The 25,182-nt window shown below is 38.9% G+C and overlaps 1 protein-coding gene across 1 annotated transcript; it reads left to right on the top strand.

The window, feature by feature from the left end:
- The first annotated feature begins 23,481 nt into the window (after positions 1–23,481).
- Positions 23,482–24,679, top strand: LOC107825419 (kirola-like). The gene is made up of 2 exons (XM_016652275.2): positions 23,482–23,703; positions 24,098–24,679. The coding sequence occupies exons 1-2, from the start codon at positions 23,517–23,519 to the stop codon at positions 24,352–24,354; spliced, it is 444 nt and encodes a 147-aa protein (XP_016507761.2). The 5' UTR covers positions 23,482–23,516; the 3' UTR covers positions 24,355–24,679.
- Positions 24,680–25,182: the final 503 nt, after the last annotated feature.

Here is a 25,182-nt window from a genome sequence, read left to right as displayed (position 1 = left end):
AAATCGGAACACCCGTTCCGATACGAGTTCAACCATACAAAAATTATCGAATTCGGATTGGCTTTCAAATCTTCATTTTTCGTTTTTGGAAAGTTACAAAATTTCCAATTTCTTCCATCTAAATCCGAGTTAAATGATGAATATGGACATGGATTCATGAAATATAATCATTTTTGGTTATAGAATACTTACCCACTTCAAAGTCGTGAAAATCTCCTTTGAAATCGCCCAAATCCGAGACTTAAAACTCAAAAATGAGTAAAAATGGCGACTTCCGAATGTATGGGTTCTGCCCAGTGATTCCTTAATCGCGATTGCGTGAATAGCCTCGCGATCGCGATCGCGAAGCTCAACTTTGCTGCCCCAGAATTTTACTCTACGCAAACGCGTAAAATACCATGCGAACGCGATGCTCTGACTCTCAGACTTACGCGATCGAGAACGACCTCACGCGTTCACGATGAGTAGAGCGTGTGGCTCAACTTTAGCCTCCTTAACTCTACGCGAACGCGACCTTGGCAATGCGTTCGCGAAACACCACTTCATACCCCTACGCGATCACGTCCTCAAATTCGCGAACGCGAAGAACAAATTTGGTTGACCACTCAAATTGCCTTACGCGATCGCGAGACCTCCCCCGCGAACGCAATGAAGAAAAATTCTGCAATAAAACACCAGAAAATCTGCTATCTTCTTTAAGTCCAAAATGGCCCGTTGAGCATCCGAAACTCACCCGAGCCCTCGGGCTCCAAACCAAACATGCACACAAGTCCAAAAACCGCATATGAACTCGCTCGCATGATCAAAACACCAATTTAACACCTAGAATTACGAATCAGACACCATATCAAAGAAAATTTTCAAGAAAACTTCAAAACTTATATTTTTACAATCGGACGTCCGAATCACGTCAAATCAACTCCGTTTCTCACCAAGTCCGAATAAGTTCCGGGTATACGTCCAAGTCCCAAATCACGATACGGACCTATCGAAACTGTCAAAATACTGATCCGAGTCTGTTTGCTCAAATTATTGACCAAAATCAACTCAGTTGAGTTTTAAAGACGGTGCCTTCTTATCAAGTAGTAGCATGTCGAGAAGTGTTCAAAAAATGGATTTTCTACTACGCTAGCTTGCCGACACAGGGCCTTTAAGTTTTTTCCTCGCCTTTGTGTGTTCTGAAAGATTAGCATGGGCATCTATACATAGGATAAAAGTTGATAAGTAGGCTAGCTATGACTTGTGAGATATGAACATTACATCAACCTGTAGAGCCTTTCCGTTTTCAAGAAATTTATCTGTGTTTACTTTGCTCCATCATTGTTCCATCTCTTTTGCTATTTTCTGCCACTTTTAGGTTTTTCTGTTTTCTATATGGAGCTATCCGGTGAGTTCTGCTTTTTACTCTTCTGTTCTTCCGTTTTTTTGCCTTCTGCATATATCTTGATCTGTTATTCTTGGATTCGTTATTTATTTACATGTTCTACTGTATTAGAACTGTATTGTGATGATCCAAAGTGTCATCTTTAAATTTGATAATTAATTTTGTGTTTTAAAACTTCAAAAAGTACTATTTATCACTCATCGACTTGCTTGCGCAATCGTAAAATTTTTATGTGAAAAATGGATTAAAATATGAAATGTCATTTTAGAGGTTTGATCTATTTATTACATTAATGAAATGAGGCAGTTATCGGCATCAAGTTTCTCCAAATCTATGTGTCACTAGGCCTACCTCAGGCACAATGAGGTCCCCAAAATTAGGACGCGAATTTATAATTCTGTAATACATGTTTAAATACTGCAAATATCCTTCCAAAATCCCCTAATGACTTGTTTACCTTTTTGCTTTTCTTTGTTTTGATTATTCCCATCCCCTAAGGTTGGTTCTTGCATACTGGCATCATCAGCAGGACTGGCCTGAGCCAGTCACAGCAGCCACACCATCCCAAAGATTATTTTAAGTGTGGCGACACTGGCCATATGGTGAGGGATTGCCCCAGATTTAGGAGGGGTGCACCTCCACATACTTCTCATCAACAACGTGATCCATCGAGTCCTCAGGCTATGATTACCACACGAGCTGCCACCCCACCTGCTCAGCCAGCCCGAGGTGGAGGTCGGGGAGGTAGAGGTCGCCCTAGAGGGGGAGGCCAGGCTAGATATTATGCCCTTCCTGCTCGTACAGAGGCAGTCATTTCTGATTCTGTCATTACAGGTATTGTCCCGGTCTGTCATAGAGATGCGTCGGTATTATTTGACCCAGACTCTACATATTCCTATGTGTCCTCTTGTTTTGCCCCATATTTGGGCTTATCTCGGGATTCTTTGAGTTCCCCTGTTTATGTGTCTACTCCTGTGGGAGATTCTCTTGTTGTGGTCCGTGTGTATCGGTTGTGTTTGATTGCTCTTAGTGGTTTTGAGACCAGAGCCGATTTATTATTGCTCAGCATGGTGGACTTTGATATTATTTTGGGCATGGACTGGTTGTCACCCCACTATGTTATTCTTAATTGTCACGCTAAGATCGTGATGCTGGCTATGCCAGGTTTACCGCGATTAGAGTGGAGAGGTACCTTAGATTATACTTCCAACAGAGTTATTTCATTTCTTAAAGCTCAACGAATGGTTGAGAAGGGGTGTGACACGTATCTAGCTTATGTGAGAGATGTCAGTATTGATACCCCCACAGTTGAGTCAATTCCTGTAGTGAGGGACTTTCCAGATGTGTTCCCAACTGATCTTTCGGTCATGCCGCCCGACAGAGATATTGATTTTGGCATTGATTTGTTGCCGGGCACTCAGCCCATCTATATTCCTCCATATCGTATGGCTCCTCCTGAGTTAAAGGAGTTGAAGGAGTGGTTACAGGAATTGCTTGATAAGGGCTTCATTCGGCCCAGTGTGTCACCTTGGGGTGCTCCTGTCTTATTTGTGAAGAAGAAGGATGGTTCTATCCGGATGTGTATTGATTACCGCCAGTTGAACAAAGTCACGGTGAAGAACATGTATCCATTGCCTCATATTGATGACTTATTTGATCAATTACAGGGTGCCAGAGTGTTTTCCAAGATTGACTTACGTTCAGGATATCATCAGTTGAAGATTCGGGAGCGAGATATCCCGAAGACTGCTTTCAGGACTAGATATGGTCACTATGAGTTTCTTGTTATGTCTTTTGGGCTGACCAATGCCCCAATAACTTTTATGCACTTGATGCACAGTGTGTTCCGGCCTTATCTTGACTCATTCGTCATTGTGTTTATTGACGACATCCTGGTATACTCCCGGAGTTTGAAGGATCATGAGCAGCACTTGAGGACTGCGTTTCAAACCTTAAGAGAAAAGAAGTTATATGCAAAATTTTCAAAGTATGAGTTTTGGCTAGACTCAGTGGTATTCTTGGGTCATATAGTATCAAGTGAGGGGATCCAGGTGGATCCAAAAAAGATTGAAGCAGTGTAAAATTGGCACAGGCCATCCTCAGCTACAGAGATCCGGAGTTTTCTTGGTTTTGGTGGGGTATTACTGTTGATTTGTAGAGGGTTTCTCATCTATTGCAGCACCTATGACCAGGCTGACTCATAAGGGATCTCCGTTCAGGTGGACAGAGGAATGTGAGGAGAGCTTTCAGAAGCACAAGACAACTTTGACTACAGCCCCAATATTGATATTGCCTATAGGTTCGGGGTCTTATACTGTATATTGTGATGCATCGCAGATTGGTCTTGGCACGGTGTTGATGCAGGACAGTAGAGTGATTGCCTACGCATCCATACAACTGACGGTGCATGAAAAGAACTATCATGTCCACGACCTTGAGTTAGCTGCTATTGTTCATTCCTTGAAGATTTGGTGGAATTATTTGTACGGTGTTCCTTGTGAAATTTACACCGATCACCATAGTTTGCAACATCTGTTCAAGCAGAAGGATCTTAATTTGCATCAGAGGAGGTGGTTGGAGCTACTTAAGGATTATGATATCACTATTTTGTACTACCCTGGGTAGGCCAATGTGGTGGCCGATGCTTTGAGTCGCCGGTCAGAGAGTTTGGGGAGTTTAGCATATCTACCATCAACAGTGAGGCCATTGGCGTTGGATGTTCAGGCCTTAACCAGCCAGTTTGTAAGATTGGATATTTATGAGCCGAGTCGAGTATTGGCTTGTGTGGTCTCTCGGTCTTGTCTTTATGATCATATCAGGGAGCGTCAGTATGATGACCCCCATCTGCTTGTCCTTAAGGACACAATTCAGCACGGTGATGCTAAGGAGGTCACTAATGGAAATGATGGTGAATTGAGGATGCAAGGCAGGCTATGTGTACCCAATGTAGATGGTTTGCGTGAGTTGATTCTCCAGGAGGCCCACAATTCACGGTACTCCATTCATCCGGGTGCCAAAAAGATGTATCAGGACTTGAAACAGCATTACTGGTAGAGGAGAATGAAGAAGAACATAGTAGAGTATGTGGCTCGATGTCTGAATTGCCAGCAGGTAAAATACGAGCATCAACGACCAAGTGGATTGCTTCAAAAGTTAGAGATTCTGGAGTGGAAATGGGAGCGGATCACTATGGATTTCATTGTTGGACTCCCATAGACTCAGCGGAGGTTTGATGCAGTTTGGGTGATTATGGATAGGCTGACCAAGTCGGCTCATTTCATTCCTGTGATGACTACCTATTCTTCCGAGCAGCTAGCTCGAATCTACATCCGTGAGATCGTCAGGCTTCATGGCGTATCGGTATCTATTATCTCTGACCGGGGTACGCAATTTACATCAAGGTTCTGGAGGGTTGTACAGCATGAATTGGGTACTCAGGTTGAGTTGAGCACAATATTTCACCCTCAGACTGATGGACAGTGCGAGCGCACTATTCAGATACTGGAGGATATGCTCCGCGCGTGTGTGATAGATTTTGGGGATGCTTGGGATCAGTTCTTGCCACTTGCGGAGTTTGCCTATAACAACAGTTATCAATCCAGCATTGCAGATGGCACCGTATGAGGCTCTATATGGTAGGCGGTGTCGGTCCCCAGTGGGATGGTTTGTGCCAGGCGAGGCAAGATTATTGGGTACAGACTTGGTTCAGGATGCCTTGGAGAAGGTTAAGGTGATTCAGGATTGACTTCACACAGCCCAGTCCAGACAGAAGAGTTACGCGGACCGGAAGGTTCGTGATGTTGCATTCATGGTTGGTGAGCGGGTCTTGCTCTAGGTTTCGCCCATGAAGGGTGTTATGAGGTTCTGGAAGAAGGGCAAGCTGAGCCCAAGATTCATTTGTCCTTTTGAGGTGTTGGGGAGGTTGCTTATGAGTTTTTCTTACCTCCCATCCTAGCAGGAGTTCATCCGGTATTCCATGTTTGTATGCTCCGAAAGTATCACGGTGATCCATCTCATGTGTTGGATTTCAGCTCAGTCCAGTTAGACAAGGATCTATCTTATGTTGAGGAGCCAGTGGCTATTTTAGGCAGGCAGGTGAGAAAGCTAAGGTCAAAGAACATTGCTTCCGTGAAGGTTCAGTGGAGGGGACAGCCGGTCGAGGAGGCGACTTGGGAGACCAAGCATGTTATGCGCAGCCGTTACCCTCATCTTTTCACCACTTCAGGTATGTCTTTTTGCTCGTTCGAGGACGAATGATTATTTTTTGGGGGGAAGGATGTAATGACCCAACCGGTCATTTTGAGAGTTATAACCCTGATCCCCTATTTAACTACTTCTTCCATAATTATTTCTGCTATTGTAACTTGCCGGGAGGTTTCGTTTTGGTTTTTGGAGTGTTTTGGGACACTTAGTGCCTAATACGGGAGCTTAAGTCTTAGGATTTTGACCGTAGTCAGAACTGCATGAAGACGACTCCAAAATGAAGTTTCGTCGATTCCGTTAGCTCCGTTGGGTGATTTTGGACTTAGGAGCGTGTCCGGATTATGTTTTGGAGGTCCGTAGCTTATTTAGACTTGAAATGGCGAAAGTCAAATTATTGGAGATTTGGACCGGTAGTGAAAATTTTAATATCGGGGTCAGATTTTGATTCTGAAAGTTGGAGTAGGTCCATAATGTTGAATATGACTTGTGTGCAAAATTTGAGGTCATTCGAACGTGATTTGATAGGTTTCAGCATCGGTTGTAGGAATTTGAAATTTCAAGTTCTTTAAGTTTGAATTGGAGGGTGATTTGTGATTTTAGCTTTAGTTGATATGATTTGAGGGATTGACTAAGTTCGTATGGTATTTTAGGATTGGTTGGTATATTTGGTTGAGGTCCCGGGGGACTCGGGTGAGTTTCGAGTGCATAACACATCAAAAGTTGGATTTGTGTTGCTGCTGAAGTCTTCAGGCATCTATTATTTTCGCACTTGCGGTGGAGAGACCGCAGGTGCGGGATCGCACGTGCGAAGAGGCAAGCGCAGAAGCGTAAAAAGTGGAGGAGTGCCAGGGGTCGCAGGTGCGAGGTGAATTCTGCATCTACGATGCCCGCAGATGCGTTATGGTCATCGCATGTGCGCAAGGTCCGCATAAGCGTAAGGGATTCTCGCAAGCGCGCACGCGCAAGTGCGGCTCTTTCATCACAGGTGCGGAGGCATAGGAGGTAAGTGATTTGTGCAGATGCGCATTTTCTTTCCTCACAAGCGCACCCGCAGGTGCGAGTTCAGGCTCCGCATGTGCGGAAATTCCTGGGCAGTGGTTAAAACCGAGGGGCTTCGTGATTTTGGTCATTTTGGACTTTGCAAAATCGGTTTAGGGCGAATTTTGAAATCAATTTCGAAAGATTTCTTGAGGTAAGTCCCTTGTGCTTATTTTGATCAATAATCTTGCTTCCCCATGTATTTTCTCACCTAGTTACTGTGTATTTAAGGTGAAAATTGGGAGTTGGAGGCTAGGGATTTGGAAGTTTGATTTGTCGATTTGGAGGACCATTTGGTGTCAGATTTTAGTAAACTTGAAATGGTTAGACTCGTGAGTGAACGGGCTTTCGTATTTTATTACTTTTACCCGATTCCATGACGTGGTCCCCACGGGCAATGTTTGAGTTAATTTCGGGATTTTCGTTAGAGTATTGATTTCATTAATTAGATGAGTCTATTATGGTTGTATTTATGATATGAAATTACTTTTGGCTAGATTTGTGCAATTCGGAGACGGATATTCGTGCAAAAAGCATTCTTACGGATTGATTTAGCTTGGTTCGAGGTAAGTGGCTTGCCTAACCTTGTGTGGGGGAACTCTCCGTAAGATTTGTATTGTTTTTGATATATGAGCGTCGTGTATGTAAGGTAACGAGTACGTACATGGGCTAATTGTGTAAAAACCCGATTTTCTACTAAGTAATAACCTGATTTATTTCTTATTTGAGTTTCTCCAACATGTGTAGTATCCTGCTAGATTAGAATAACATGCTTAGTTGCCTTAACCGTTTACTTGAACTACGTGCAACATATTTAGTAAATTTACCTGTCTTTCCTTAAGTGGTACTTAAGTTGAACTGTAGAATTTCGTGCCGTAACTATTGAATTCTATTTTTTTCGCTGCATATTTACTTTGGGACTACGGAACGGTATTTCGGGAGATTTCTTTGTACTGCATATTTACTTTGGGACTACGAAACGGTATTCCGGGAGATCGCCCTGTACTGCATATTTACTTTGGGACTACGGAACGGTATTCCGGGAGATCCTCCTGTACTACATATTTACTTTGGGACTACGGAACGGTATTCCGGGAAATCCTCCTGTACTGCATATTTACTTGGGACTATGAAACGGTATTCCGGGAGACCCCCCTGTACTGCACATTTACGTTTGGGACTACGAGACGGTATCTCTGGAGATCCCCTGTTGTGTTTTTTTGTGTACTGAGTTGTTACCTTCTATGATTTTATTGTTGTTAAATTTCAGCCTTTATTTTTTTTGCGGTATAACACTCTATCTTGTTTTAATATATATATTTACCAGTAGGGCCCTGACCTGACCTCGTCACTACTCGACCGAGGTTAGGCTTGGTACTTACTGTGTACCGATTATGGTGTACTCATGCTACTCTCTGTACATCTTATTCGTGTGCAGATTCAGGTACTCTTTATCAGCCGCACTATCAGTGAGTCGGGACACCTTTGAAGACTTTAAGGTATATCTGTCGCGTCCGCAGACCTCAGAGTCCTCTTCTACTCTTTCTCCTGTCCATTATCTTATGTTTTTTTCTTTTGTTAGACTCTGATGTATAGAGACACTAGATTTTACTTTTGTAGCTTATGATTCATGATGTTCCGGGTTTTGAATAGTTAAATTTATATTTTTATTTCATTATTCCGCAAAATGTTAGGAAAAGCATGGAAACTACAATAAGTGACACAAACGTATCGTACAAATAAAAGTCAAAAGGAAATTTAAGAAGATGTTTAAACCATCACCCAATGCACAAAGTGTTTACACCGTACAACCGGTTCCAAAATAATAGCCGAAAAATATATATTTTTTATTTATATGTATATTTTTATATGTTATATGTAAAAAATACAAATTTTATACAGTTTTACAACTAACAGATGTGAATAATTTCGATCGCGGACTAAAAATGATATTTGCTGCGTTTATGGACCACTAAACTTATAAAATTATTTTTATCTCATTAGAGTAATTAAATTTTACTTATTGTATCATTAATAAAGTCATAAAACTGTCTTTAATCTTATTAAAATAATTGAATTATGTGCTAGTTACTCGAAAATTACAATTCAATAGTAAATCAATTTCCGGCACCAAAAACTGACTCAACGATCGAAAACTTCAAATGTAGAATAATTGATCTATTTATTTTTTTAGCTAAGCCTATCGGACTAGCTATGCAAATTTCCCATGACTAGCAAATTTGCAATTTCAACTTGGACAAAGACCCTAATGAATAGAACCGGATCCGTATTCTTGATGGTTTAATAAGAATTTTGCAATTATTACAGCAAGTTATTTATCTTTTTAGATTATCAATTTTAGTGCAAATATTACAGTTGATATTTAAGTACTTAAGCTTAAGTTCTTCACTGGTCGATCGATTTCTAACTAAATTTAGTTTGGAAACTCACAGAGTACAGTATGTAAATTATTTTTCTAGAATAAAAAGTACTTTAGATTTTAACGGAAAAATAGTGAAATTGTTTGAGTTAGTTTACTTACATCACAAGTTTAATAGCATTCAAGGTAGTAGTAGTAGGAGGAGGAGGAAGTTAAGGCAATTCTGGATTTGGATGTTAACCTTCGTATCAAGTTGGTGAACCTATTTAAATGAATAACTAGAAAGTGACTCATAAGAAATTCATCAAGATTAAAAATTTATTGACTTTTGATTAGGGGTGTACATGGGTCGGGTTGGTTTGAATTTTTCAATTACCAAACCAAACCAATTGTCTCGCATTTTTAAATCTATAAACCAAACCAAACCAAACCAACAAAAGTTGGGTTTTTCAATCTCGGTTTTTCTCGAATTTTTCAGTTTTCTCGGGTTTTTCGGATTTCTTTCACAAAATCTTCATAGCATAAAATTTATAATTTGTGTTCTAGTTTTTCTTAGGTCCTCGTAGGATAAAACTATATAAGATGTTATTCAATAAAATAATACAAAATAATGTAAGATGAGTCATGATTATATTAAAATAGTCAACGAATCGCATAAAATAAATAATGCTAATTAATAAGCCATAATAAAAATAAACATAATCTAAAAGTATTAAATCATGTTAAAATAAGTACGAATAATAAGTATTAAGTATTAATTACATGACTAAATAATATTAAAAGAAAGTTATGCATTTTCACTATCTAAAGTAATGAATGTAACGACCCGACCGGTCGTTTTGAGTATTACAGCCCCGTTGTCACGACCCAAAATCTAACTATGGTCGTGATGGCGCCTATCGTGTTACAAGACAAGCCTACTTCCCAAAATATTACTACTAAACCAATTATAAGAATTTAATAAAATATTTCAACATTTAAATTTTTCATAAACTAAATCAACTCTAAATATAATATAGAAAAATATGGAAACGAGCCCCAAACATCGGGGTGTCACTAAGTCACGAGCATCTAAAACTATAAACTAAGATATATAAGTTGTTTAACTGTCCAAAAGAAGAAATGATAAGAGGAGTAACAAGGTCCTGCGGACGCTAGCAGCTACTTTGCAATCTCCACAGATAGCCGGCCTGAACTCAACGATCGCCACGCTCTAACTCACCTGGATCTGCACATAAAGTGCAGGGTGTAGTATGAGTACAAGCACCTCAGCAAGTAATAGAAATAACTAAGAAACTGAGCAGTAGTGACGAGCTAAGCAGAATAATTCAATTATTATTTTCACAATTAAGTACAAACAAGAGTAGACAGGTAATTTCATAAATTAGTAGGACTACAAGAAAAATTAACAGGTAAATGCAGCAACAGCAAAAGTAAATGCAACCTCACAGCAATGTCACTCCATCACTCAGCACTCGCACTCAGCACTCAACGCTTAATACTCTGCGCTCACTGGGGGTGTGTACAGACTCCTTAGGTGCACCCAAAGCCCAAGCGCTAAGCACGGACAACTCACGTGCCATCATATCAATACCTGGATCTGCACGATCAACTCACGTGTTACGCGTATAACTCACGCGCTATGGTATCAATACCTGGACCCGCACGATCAACTCACGTGCTACGCGGACAACTCACGCGCTACGCGGACAACTCGCGCTATGGTATTAATATCCTCACAACCAGGCCCTCGGCCTCACTCAATCATGTACCTCACTAACCTCACCATCATCAACAAATAAGGGAACACATCCCACTTCAAGTATCACAGTATATTAGCAAATAATAGAGACTGAGGTAAATATGTACAATAATTTGTATGACTGAGTACAAATAATGTGAGCATTAATAAAGCCTAAGCATCATCTCTAACATGAAGGCAGACAAGTTTAACAACAAGTAACTACGTAAACACGGATGATAGTCGTGAGGCCTCATGAGACGGATCAAGTATCAATCCCTCTAGATATACACCAAACGCCTATCACCTAGCGTGGGTATCAGCTCCAAACAGTCACAAGATATCGAATTCTCCGAGTTTATACCCTCAAAGCTAGAGTTAAAACTGTTACTTACATTAACAGCGTAAAATCCTATTTCGGGATGCCCTTGTCTCTGGACTCAGTCTCTAAAAGCTCCAAATCTAACCATAAATCAGAATACTACTATCAACATAGTCTAAAGAATCGAATTCCACAATAAAAACTACAAAATATGCCAAAAATCCGAAATCGGCCAAAACCCGGCCCCCGGGCCCATGTCTCATAATCAGTCAAAAATGGTAGAATAATAAACCTCATCCTTTCCCGAGTCTAACCATATATAATTCATCAAAATCAGACTCCATTTGGTCCCTCAAATCCTCACTTAAACTCTCCAAAACTCAAACCATAACTCCCTCAATTTCACTTTGAAATCGTCAATCAAATCCCAAAAATGAAGATGGATTTATGAAATATAACCAAAACTGAGTATAGAACACTTACCCCAATCCTTATGGTGAAAATCACCGCCACAATCGCCAAAATCCGAGCTCCCCAACTCAAAATATGACCGAATGAACAAACCATCATTTAATATATTTTCTGCCAGATATTCTGCCTCGATTCTCATGCCAAACGATCCCGAAAGTCACTTTTTATGCCTCCAATGGAATTCTTGTGAAAGTTTAGTCAATTTAGGCTTTTGAATCACTCCATTTGACCTTATAATGAAGGAGATATGTAGGTTTTAATATTTGCAAATAGTGCAGATTTTTAAATACGCCGTCAGTGGCAATGTCGTAATTAATCTGCAAAATCTGGCAACCTAATTCTTAGTAAAATGACCATAAGATCCTCATACGATGTCCAAATTTGACGATTCTTTTTGCTACGGGTCCATAATTATAATATGGATCTAATGCTTCAATCAAAAAAAGAAATAGGATCTCATTTGTTCAATATGATATCATTTATGCTTGAAGAAACGACATCGAAACATAAGAAAAACGAGCGGAACACAACCCAAACCTATCCGAAACTCACCCGAGACCCTTGGGACCTCAACCAATAATTCCAAAAAGTCATATATCACTACCCGAACTTAGTTGAACCTTCGGAACACCCAAAACAACACCAAAATACCAAATCAACCTCGGATTCAACCCTAAGAACTTCTAAACTTCCAACTTTCGCCAATTCAAGCCTAATTCTACTACGGACCTCCAAATTTCATTCTGGACACACTCCTTAGTCTAAAATCACCCCACAAAGCTAACTGAATCAAAAAAATCCCAAATCAAAATCGTTTACTCATAGGTTAACTTCCGGTTGACTTTTTCTATCTTAGCTTTCTAACTAAGAGGCTAAGTGCCTCATTTCACTCCAAAACTACTCCGAACCCAAACTACCAATTCAAAACAACTCAACACAGCTGAACAACACACAAATAAGAAGAAATGGGGGAAACGGGGCTATAACTCTCGAAACGACTGGCCGGCTCGTTACATCCTCCCCCTCTTAAACAAACGTTCGTCCTCGAACGTGCCAAGAGTTGTTCTCAAAACCATCAAGAACTCTCTCCGAACCCCAATGGTACAAAACCAATCCATCAGGACTGAATCCTTCTAACTCAACCAAGCTATGCAGACCACCAAAAACCCAAGGACATTGCCACAAAACACCTGTAGAACTCATTACCTCATACACACCCAAAGAACTAATCATACCCATTACCATGCTGATCTAACTTACTACCAAGATGTCCTATCTATCCGAGTTCCTTCTGAATTACCTTCAAATTGATACTTTGCCCCGCCATATCACCACAATCCTCAACCTAGACTCACCACACGAGACCCAAGCATAAAACCACACCGCCCTAAGGCGCATATGCCGCTGAATACTCTCTTAAATATCCCCAAAAGTACCACAAGCACGCGCTCACACAATCAACACCTCAATGCTCAAGCTACAGTCAAAACTCAGCCTCATGTCCTCCAGACTGGCCCGACATCAACACACAGAAATCACATCTCGCACCTCATCCAGGGAATCAAAAGTAGTCGATGCACAACTGATATTGAGCGCCCATATGCGCACACGAATGCGTGGAAGGAATTCAAAGAGTTACACTTCAAGCTGAATCAATACCGTACGAAAAGAATTCAAGAATGTGTAGTTTTCCTAAAGGTTCTGGAGCCTCTAGAAGATAAGTACAGACGTCTCCGTACTGATCCGCAAGACTCTACTAAACCTGCTCATAACTCGTGAGACCTATGTAACCTAGGCTCTGATACCAACTTGTCACGACCCAAAATCTAACCATGGTCGTGATGGCGCCTATCGTGTTACAAGGCAAGCCTAATTCCAGAAATATTACTACTAAATCGATTATAAGAATTTAATAAAACATTTCAACATTTTAATTTTTCATAAACTAAATCAACTCTAAATATAATATAGAAAAATACGGAAACGAGCCCCAAACATCGGGGTGTCACTAAGTCATGAGCATCTAAAACTATGAACTAAGATATATAAGTTGTCTAACTATCCATAAGAAGAAATGAGAAGAGGAGTAACAAGGTCCTGCGGACGCTAGCAGCTACCTTGCAATCTCCACAGATAGCCGGCCTAAACTCAACGATCGCCGCGCTCTAACTCACCTGGATCTGCACATAAAGTGCAGGGTGTAGTATGAGTCTAAGCACCTCAGCAAGTAACAGAAATAACTAAGGAACTGAGCAGTAGTGATGAGCTAAGCAGAATAATCCAATTATTAATTCCACAATTAAGTACAAACAAGAGTAGACAGGTAATTTCATAAATCAGTAAGACTATAAGGAAAATTAACAGGTAAATGCAGCAAAAGTAAATGCAACCTCACAGCAATGTCACTCCATCACTCAGCACTTGCACTCAGCACTCAACGCTCAATACTTTGCGCTCACTGGGGGTGTGTACAGACTCCGGAGGGGCTCTCAAAGCCCAAGCGCTAATCACGGACAACTTACGTGTCATCGTATCAATACCTGGATCCGCACGGTCAACTCACGTGCTATGCGTACAACTCACGCGCTATGGTATCAATACCTGGACCTGCACGGTCAACTCACATGCTACGAGGACAACTCAAGTGCTACGCGGACAACTCACGCGCTATGGTATTAATATCCTCACAACCAGGCCCTCGGCCTCACTCAATCATGTACCTCACTAGCCTCACCATCATCAACAAATAAGGGAATACAACCCACTTCAAGTATCACAGCATATTAGCAAATAATAGAGACTGAGGTAAACATGTACAATAATTTCTATGACTGAGTACAAATAATGTGAGCATGAATAAAGCCTAAGTATCATCTCTAACATGAAGGCAGACAAATTCAACAACAAGTAACTATGTAAACACAGATGATGGCTGTGAGGCCTAACGAGACGAACCAAATCTCAATCCCTCGAGGTATACACCCACACGCCTGTCACCTAGCATGGGTATCACCTCCAAACAGTCACACGATATCAAATTCTCCGGGTTTATACCCTCAAAGCTAGAGTTAAAATTGTTACTTACGTTAACATCGTAAAATCTTATTTTAGGATGCCCTTGTCTATGGACTCGGTCTCCAAAATCTCAAAATCTAACCATAAATCAGAATACTACTATCAACATAGTCTAAAGAATCGAATTTCACAATAAAAACTACAAAATATGCCAAAAATCCGAAATCGGCCAAAACTCGGCCCCTGGGCCCACGTCTCAAAATCAGTCATAAATGGTAGAATAATAAACCTCATCCTTTCCCGAGTCTAACCATATATAATTCATCAAAATCGGACTCCGTTTGGTCCCTCAAATCCTCACTTAAACTCTCCAAAACTCAAACCATAACTCCCTCAATTTCACTTTGAAATCATCAATTAAATCTCAAAAACGAAGATGGATTTATGAAATATAACCAAAACTGAGTAGAGAACACTTACCCCAATCCTTATGGTGAAAATCACCGCCACAATCGCCAAAATCCGAGCTCCCCAACTCAAAATATGACCGAATGAACAAACCCTCGTTTAATATATTTTCTGCCAGATATTCTGCCTCGATTCTCATGCCAAACGATCCTGAAAGTCACTTTTTATGCCTCCAATGGATTTCTTGTAAAAGTGTAGTCAATTTAGGCTTTTGAATCACTCCATTTGACCTTGTAATGAAGGAGATATGTAGGTTTTAATATTTGCAAATAGTGCAGATTTTTAAATACGCCGTCAACGGCAATTTCGTAATTAATCTGAAAAATCTAGCAACCTAATTCTTAGTAAAATGACCATAAGATCCTCATATGATGTCCAAATTTGACGATTCTTTTTGCTACGGGTCCGTAATTACAATACGGATCTAATGCTTCAATCAAAAAAAGAAATCGGAGCTCATTTGTTCAATATGATATCATTTATGCTTGAAGAAACGACATCGAAACATAAGAAAAACGAGCGGAACACAACCCAAACCTATCCGAAACTCACCCGAGACCCTTGGGACCTCAACCAATAATTCCAAAAAGTCATATATCACTACCCGAACTTAGTTGAACCTTCGGAACACCCAAAACAACACCAAAACACCAAATCAACCTCGGATTCAACCCTAAGAACTTCTAAACTTCCAACTTTCGCCAATTCAAGCCTAATTCTACTACGGACCTCCAAATTTCATTCTGGACACACTCCTTAGTCTAAAATCACCCCACAAAGCTAACTGAATCAAAAAAATCCCAAATCAAAATCGTTTACTCATAGGTTAACTTCCGGTTGACTTTTTCTATCTTAGCTTTCTAACTAAGAAGCTAAGTGTCTCATTTCACTCCAAAACTACTCCCAACCCAAACTACCAATTCAAAACAACTCAACACAGCTGAACAACACACAAATAAGCAGAAATAGGGGAAACGGGGTTATAACTCTCGAAACGACTGGCCGGGTCGTTACATCCTCCCCCTCTTAAACAAACGTTCGTCCTCGAACGTATCAAGAGTTGTTCTCAAAACCATCAAGAACTCTCTCTGAACCCTTATGGCACAAAACCAATCCATCAGGACAAAATCCTTCTAACTCAACCAAGCTACGCAGACCACCAAAAACCTAAGGACATTGCCACAAAACACCTGTAGAACTCATTACCTCAAACACACCCAAAGAACTAATCATACCCATTACCATGCCAATCCAACCTACTACCAAGATGTCCTATCTATCCGAGTTCCTTCTGAATTACCTTCAAATTGATACTTTGCCCCTCCATATCACAACAATCCTTAACCCAGACTCACCACATGAGACCCAAACATAAAACCACACCGCCCTAAGGCTCATAAGCCGTTGAATACTCTCTTAAATATTCCCAAAAGTACCACAAGCACACACTTACACAATCAACACCTCAAAGCTCAAGCTACAGTCAAAACTCGGCCTCATGTCCTTCAGACTGGCCTGACATCAACAAACAGAAATCACATCTCGCACCTCATCCAGGGAATCAAAAGTAGTCGATGCACAACTGATATTGAGCGCCCATGTGCGCATACGAATGCGTGGAAGGAATTCAAAGAGTTACACTTCAAGCTGAATCAATACCGCACGAAAAGAATTCAAGAATGTGAAGTTTTCCTAAAGGTTCTGTTGCCTCTCGAAGATAAGTACAAACGTCTCTATACCGATCTGCAAGACTCTACTAAACCCGCTCATGACTCGTGATACCTATGTAACCTAGGCTCTAATACCAACTTGTCACGACCCAATATCTAACCATGGTCGTGATGGAGCCTATCGTGTTACAAGGCAAGCCTACTTCCAGAAATATTACTACTAAACTGATTATAATAATTTAATAAAACATTTCAACATTTAAATTTTTCATAAACAAAATCAACTCTAAATATAATATAGAAAAATACAGAAACGAGCCCCAAACATCGGGGTGTCACAAAGTCATGAGCATCAAAAACTATGAACTAAGATATATAAGCTGTCTAACTATCCAAAAGAAGAAATGATAAGAGGAGGAACAAGGTCCTGCGGATGCTAGCAGCTACCTTTCAATCTCCATAGATAGCCGGCCTGAACTCAACGATCGCCGCGCTCTAACTCACCTGGATCTGTACATAAATTGCAGGGTGTAGTATGAGTACAAGCACCTCAATAAGTAACAGAAATAACTAAGGAACTGAGCAGTAGTGACGAGCTAAGAAGAATAATCCAATTATTATTTCCACAATTAATTACAAACAAGAGTAGACATGTAATTTCATAAATCAGAAAGACAACAAGGAAAATTAGCAGGTAAATGTAGCAACAGCAAAAATAAATGCAACCTCACAGCAATGTCACTCCATCACTAAGTACTCGCACTCAACACTCAACGCTCAACACTCTGCGCTCACTGGAGGTGTGTACAGACTCCGAAGGGGCTCCCAAAGTCCAAGCGCTAAGCACAGACAACTCACGTGCCATCATATCAATACCTGGATCCGCACGGTCAACTCACGTGCTATGCGGACAACTCACGCGCTATGGTATCATTACCTGGAGCCGCACGGTCAACTCACGTGCTACGCGGACAATTCACGCGATATGATATTAATATCCTCACAACCAGGCCCTCGGCCTCACTCAATCATGTACCTCACTAGCCCCACCATCATCAACAAATAAGGGAACACAACCCACTTCAAGTATCACAGCATATTAGAAAATAATAGAGACTGAGGTAAACATATACAATAATTTCTATGACTGAGTACAAATAATGTGAGCATGAATAAAGCCTAAGTATCATCTCTAACATGAAGGCAGACAAGTTCAACAACAAGTAACTACGTAAACACAGATGATGGCTATGAGGCCTCACGAGACGGACCAAGTCTCAATACCTCGAGGTATACACCCACACACCCGTCACCTAGCGTGGTTATCACCTACAAACAGTCACATGATATCAAATTCTTCGGGTTTATACCCTCCAAGCCAGAGTTAAAACTGTTACTTACCTTAACAGCGTAAAATCCTACTCTGGGATGCCCTCGTCTATGGACTCGATCTCCAAAAGCTCCAAATCTAACCATAAATTAGAATACTACTATCAACATAATCTAAAGAATCGAATTCCACAATAAAAACTACAAAATATGCCAAAAATCCAAAATCGGCCAAAATGGCCCCCGGGCCCACGTCTCGAAATTAGTCAAAAATAGCAAAATAATAAACCCCGTCCTCTTCCGAGTTTAACCATATAAAATTCATCAAAATCGGACTCCATTTGGTCCCTCAAATCTTCACTTAAACTCTCCAAAACTCAAACCCTAACTCCCTCAATTTCACTTTGAAATCATCAATCAAATCCCAAAAATGAAGATGGATTCATGAAATATAACCAAAACTGAGTAGAGAACACTTACCCCAATCCTTATGGTGAAAATCGCCCCCAAAATCGCCCAAATTCGAGCTCCCCAACTCAAAATATGACCGAACAAACAAACCATCATTTTATATATGTTTTTGCCAGTTATTCTGCCTCGTTTCTCATGCCAAACGATCCCAAAAGTCACTTTTTATTCCTCCAATGGATTCCTTGTGAAAGTTTAGTCAAGTTAGGCTTTTGAATCACTCAATTTGACCTTATAATGAAGGAGATATGTAGGTTTTAATATTTGTAAATAGTGCAGATTTTTAAATACGCAGTTAGTGGCAATATCGTAATTAATCTGCGAAATCTGGCAACCTAATTCTTAGTAAAATGACCATAATTATGATACGGATCTAATGCTTCAATCAAAAAAGAAATTGGAGCTCATTTGTTCAATATGATATCATTTATAGTTGAAGAAACGATGTCGAAACATAAGAAAAACGAGCGCAACACAACCCAAACCTATCCGAAACTCACCCGAGACCCTCGGAACCTCAACCAATAATTCCAACAAGTCATATATCACTACCGAACTTAGTAGAACCTTCGGAATACCCAAAACAACACCAAAACACCAAATCAACCTCGGATTCAAGCCTAAGAACTTCTAAACTTCCAACTTTCGCCAATTCAAGCCTAATTCTACCACGAAGCTCCAAATTAAATTTTAGACACACACATAAGTCTAAAATTGCCCCACGAAGCTAACTTGATCATAAAAATCCCAATCCGAATTCGTTTACTCATAGGTCAACTTTCGGTTGACTTTTTCTAACTTAGCTTTCTAACTAAGAGTCTAAGTGCCTCATTTCACTCCAAAACTACTCCGAACCCAAACTACCAATTCAAAAAAACTTAAGACAGTTGAGCAACACACAAATAAGCAAAAATGGGGAAAATGAGGCTATAACTCTTGAAATGACTGGCCAGGTCGTTACTCTCGTTCACCCATTTACTGCTCAATTTATGCTTTATAGTTGTTTTATGACTTACCGAGTTAGTTGATTCGGGTCCGGAAGGAATTAGGAGTGAAATGAGATACTTAGTCTCATAATTGAAAATTAAAGTTAGAAAAGTTGATCAAATGTGGACTTATATGTAAATGACCTCGGATTTGAATTTTTATGATTCTGATAGCTCTATATGGTGATTATGGATTTAGAAGCATGTCCGGAAAATTATTTGGAGGTCCGTAGTGTAATTAGGCTTGAAATGGCGAAAGTTTAATTTTTGGAAAGTTTGACCGGGGGTTGACTTTTTGATATCGGGGTCAGAATTCGATTCTGGAAATTTGAATAGGTCTGTTATGTCATTTATGACTTGTGTGCAAATTTTGAGGTCAATCGGACTTGATTCGCTAGGTTTCAACATCGAAGGTAGAAGTTGAAAATTTCATAATAGACTAAAGTTTCAAGTGAGTTCGCACAAGACTTAACTTCAAATGAGAGATCTTTGAGTCTAGTTTCTAACGCTTCAAAGCGTTCATCATTTGGACATTCTACAAGAAGTTATGACCAAATTACCAAATGCTGGAAAAATGCGATTCCGCGACCAATTCTGCAATCGTGAAACTGCTTCTGCGACCGCAAACTGGTCGCAGGACAAAAACAGCCCAGTTCTGGGCACCGATTTTTGCAATCATTGTGCAGCCCGCATACCCATTCTGCGATCCATTATGTGACCGCAGACTTGATTTTGGACGGTTAATTTTTCTATTTTTATAACCCGACCCTATTTTGATAAATAGGCTTTTGGGCTTATTCTGGGAAATTATCTGATGATTTTAGAGAGAAGTGAGAGTGTTCTAGAGAGAGAAAGTAGATGAAGTATCTTGTTCATCAAATTCTTCTCCAAGACTTGAAATTTAATAAGAAATCCCTCAAGTTCTTCATCAAAGAGGTAAGGTTCCATACCCTAGTTTTCAATTTCGGGATTTGGATTAAAAGTAGGTCATAAGAAGTATGATTCTTGGGTGTGAGAGTATTATGTATACATGTATGGATTTATTATGGAAATATGAGTATGAATCAAGTATTGGAACTCATGATATAGTGATTGGAAGCCATAAATTCTCAATTTAAATGAATACCCATTGTAGAGATTGAAAAGTGATTATTTGATGGAATTTTGTTGGTTGGGGGAGAATGGTTGATCATACATGTGACGTTAGGATTATAAGTTGTTAAAGAATGATGGTGGGATGAATTATTGATAAATGATGATAGTTGGAAGAACTAATTCTATGGTTAAGAAATGTATAAATGTATGCCGACTAGGTGTTTGGTAAATTGTCTAAATGGCCTAAACTATGGAATTGGTTACTAATGTTGGTCACATTTGATGTTGATATTATAGATTGAAGTTGCTTAGTATAGTATATCGTTGTTGTACCATTAAGGGGTGAATTTTAGTTTCGGATCGTTGGCATTGAATTGAGGAGACAAGAAGGCATTCAGATGTGGATACGCGCGGAATGGAATTTCCAAAGTATTGTATAGCTTGCTCGACATTGGATTCGTCTTGTTCGAGGTAAGTAACTCTTCTAATCTTGGAGCTGAGGGTATGAACCCTGAATATACGTATTATGTGTATTGTTTGGAGGTGACACACATGCTACGTGACGGGCGTGTGGGCGTGCACCATAGAAATTATGACGTAATTGTTTCCATGGAATTTTGTATTCAATAATCTTGGCATTTTCCATGTAGTTTTATATGTTAAAGAAATTGAGCTGAGAATCATATTAAAAACAAATCATGTTGAGGCTATGTGCCAGTATTATTGGGACCTACAGAGGTCATATTATTGTGAATTATATGTTTTAAATTGAAAATTCATACTCAGTCATATTCATGTCATTACATATCATATCCCAGTCTCTGTTGTTATTTATTGATACATTATATCATCATTTTTGGGCTGATTTTCATGACATTATTTTAGCCCGAGAGACTGGAGAGATTGATGACTGAGTGAGGTCGAGAGCCTGATGATGAGAATGTTTATGGGATCGGGCTGCACGCCGCGGCATATTTTATTGATTTATGCTACAATTGGCTTGTTATAGTGCTTGGGCTGAAGGAGCCCCTCCGGAGTCTATACACACCCCCAGTGAGCGCAGGTACCTACTGAGTACGAGTACTGAGTGCGAGTGACGAGTGTTTTGGGAGGATTGAGTGACTATGAAGACTGAGTGACTGGGAGGACTGAATGAAATGATACTCTGAGAGTATGCATATGATTTTATCACTGAGTGGCATCGCATTGGCATGCATATTTGATATACAGACATAGAGATGCATTTTCCTCATGTTGTACGGTATCATGTCATTCATGACTTCTTACACATATTGGTAAATGGGCATAGTGATGCATTTGTTTTACACTGGTTATCTGAAAAGAAAAATGAAACTCTTATTTATTATTGAAAGGATATTGGAAAAATTATTAGTTTCAAACTTATTCATATCTTTGGCAACTCCGGTAAACGATTTGGGTTTTCATTTATGTACTTGAAAGGCAGAACTATTTTTAGAAATTATATTTTTGCTGAGCATTTGATTGTTGAGTTACTTATGGTATTACTTGTTTAAGTTGTTATGAACTATTGTTGGTTATTGAAGTTGGGACCCGACCTTGGTACAAGCTCGTCACTACTTTCAACCTAAGGTTAGGTTTGTTACTTATTGAGTACATGGGGGCGGTTGTACTCATACTACAATTCTGCACCTTGCATGCAGATGTTAGCTGTTGATGTTGCTGTGTTCGTTGGAAGCTGGATCTGAAGATGTACCTGCGTTCTGGTTGTAGCTGCCTCTTGTTCATGGTAGCCTTAGGTTTATAAAACTATGTTTATGTAATTTTCAAAAAGATGATGTATTTACTTCATACCAGCTTTGTAAACTCTATTCTTAGAAGCTCATGATTTGTACTATCAGTTTTTGAGAAATGTATAAGATTCAGATAATTTTATTTATGTAATTGCTTTATTAATTGTTATTGGAATTTGTTAGCGGTTAACTGGCTTACCTAGAGGGTTAGGTTAGGTGCCATCACGACTAGTTGGATTTTGGGTCGTGACAATGAAAAACTAAGAAAATAAATATTCAACACTATTGTCATTCTTAGTATTGAATTGAATTTTTATGTTAGCATTTTTATTGATTTGATTTTGCTTTGGACTTTATTTTAATCACTAACTTTTATGCGCTATAAAACATATTTGACCATTCAAAAATTCTAAGCGCAAGCTTGAATTAATACATTAAAAGAGAGAACTATGAAAAAGTTTAAAAAATATTTATAAATTACATTACAATAATTATTTTTATGTATGAAATATTTTTAAAACTTTTATACATGTGATGTCGGGTTGGTTTGGTTTCGGTTTGATTTTGTTTAGTTAAAACCAAACCAAACCAATTATGCTCGTGTTTTTTCTAACATCAAACCAAACCATAGTCAGGTTTTTTTCTCGGTTTGAATTGGATTATCAGTTTGGTGCGGTTTGTCGGTTTCCTTTGTATACCCCTACTTCTGATGAGTTATATTTTTCGAGCAATGACTTTAATGAAACAAAAATAATTTTGTGATTTTGCTGGTACAACAGGTAAAGTTTAAATTTAGTGACCATGTATGAAATTATTTGACTTTATTGACACAAAAGATAAAATTTAGTGACCATGTGTGAAATTAATCCTCCAAATGCGCACCCATTTAGGTTTTGTATGACATTTGTGAACGCAAACCTATTATTTCTAGAAAACGTGACAGTAGTTCTCAATTTCTCATAAGTTAATGAACAAAGAAATCATTAGTAAATAATAAAAATTATGTAGCAGGATAAAAAAAACTCCTTTGTCAAATATATGTCTTTGTCCAATTTTATTTAGAAGCTTTTCTCGGGCACGACTAATTAATTCTATATAAAGACTACAAGTTCTGAATATTTTCTAACAAACTTGTTTTCTTATCACTATCTGTTGCTATTCCAAAGAAGAAAATATGGGTTTGAAAGGCAAGTTGGTTGTTTCAATGGAGGTGAAATGTGGAGGACACTTGTTTCATGACCTTTATCAAACTAAACCTCATCATCTATCCAACATAAGCCCCAATTATGTCACAGGTTTTGATCTTCATGAAGGTGGGATTGGAGAAGTTGGTTCTGTAGTTACCTGGAAATATAAGGAGGGTAAGTACAAAAATTAATCTTTTCCCTCTATGTAATTCAATTTGATGAATTCCCTTCTTTTTCTTGCCATATTTGCCTACTGCATTTGTCTCACATCATGTGCTTGAAAAAGACTTCCAAAAGTAATGCAATTGTTCTAAATCTATGTTGCTCTGTTCCTTTAAAAATATCATCGCCCGTGTGTTTGATATTTCAGAAGTTATTCTTTTTTGAAATATCCAACACGGGTGGAGTGATATTATTGGAGAATCCAACCGTATAAATTTCATTTATACAATGTTTCACATAATATTTAGAAAAAAAAGTGAGAAGAAACATAATAAATGGAATAAATTAAATGAGCTCGGATTAACGTCTCTTTATATTTTTGGATCTCTTTTTATAATGATTATAGATGGAAATGCAAAGATTGCTAAGTGTGTCATTGAGGCCATTGATGATGAAAAGAAATCAAACACATGGAAAGTGATAGGAGGAGATCTCCTGGAAGCGTATAACGATTTCATTGTTAACATATCCTGCGATCAGCACTGGATTACATGGACACTTGAGTATGAGAAGAAGACCGAAGACATTTCAGAACCTATAACTTTCTTGGGATTTTTCACTTATTTGTCCAAAGATATTGAGGCGCACCATGTCGAAAAATAGAAGAACTCATGCTATTTGATATATCTGATCATATATAATATATGTGTGTGTTTGTGTCATGACCATTGGACAATATTGGCTATTACTTGGATGTGAAATAAATAATAATGTCGTGTTAAAAAATAATTATGTCCAAATGCCAATATATAAATATGATGTTAATTGGGTTGTATATGAGTGTTGGACAATATTGGCGAGCCCTAGAATGTGGAATAAATAATATTGTTGTGTTGAAAAATATATTGATCTGCTTGTTTTTTGTGGATGTATTTCCAAATGTCAGTATTATGGAGTTAGCAAATTAATATATTTTTTCTCAGTGTGCTATATATTCTCATTCTTTTTCAGCCACCTCTTTTTTTTTCTTTTTTTCCTTTTTTTCGTTTGTCTCTAGTTCTAAGATGGGAATTAACGTTTATAATTATTAAGATAAACTCAAATCTGTTGGTTGGTTAGACTTAGTTTACTTCATCTTATCTAGTAGATGAAGCATTGGATTTTAGTATGTAATTATAATTTTCTTAATTATCATTTGTAGCTATTGTTCAATTGTTACCACCTTGTATCACTTGACGCAATGGATACAACAACATGTATCAATTGTATTCGTTCGCGCAACGAGTACAACCAAAGCGAAATACAAATATATAGGAAAATAAATTAATCTCATTGAGAGTTGAACTCAAAACCTCCGCTCACTAAGCGGGCACTTTATCCAATTGAGCTACGAGAGCTTGTTGCACTTTTATTTTAGTTCAAAACAATTGATCTCTTAATTTGGTACTACATGTGAATTTGCTATAAAATTTAAATATAACTATAAATAGT

Source organism: Nicotiana tabacum, chromosome 12 (genome assembly GCF_000715075.1).
Source record: "Nicotiana tabacum cultivar K326 chromosome 12, ASM71507v2, whole genome shotgun sequence".
Taxonomy (NCBI): Eukaryota; Viridiplantae; Streptophyta; class Magnoliopsida; order Solanales; family Solanaceae; genus Nicotiana; species Nicotiana tabacum.
The sequence above is the reverse complement of the archived record's forward strand: the minus strand, read 5'-3'. Positions and strand labels throughout refer to the sequence as shown.

What these genes read in the sequence shown, in the direction of transcription:
- LOC107825419 (XM_016652275.2), top strand. Translation starts at nt 23,517, where the DNA reads ATGGGTTTGAAAGGCAAGTTGGTTGTTTCAATGGAGGTGAAATGTGGA. An exon ending in TACCTGGAAATATAAGGAGG is followed by an intron (nt 23,704 to 24,097) that starts GTAAGTACAAAA and finishes TAATGATTATAG; the next exon opens with ATGGAAATGCAAAGATTGCT.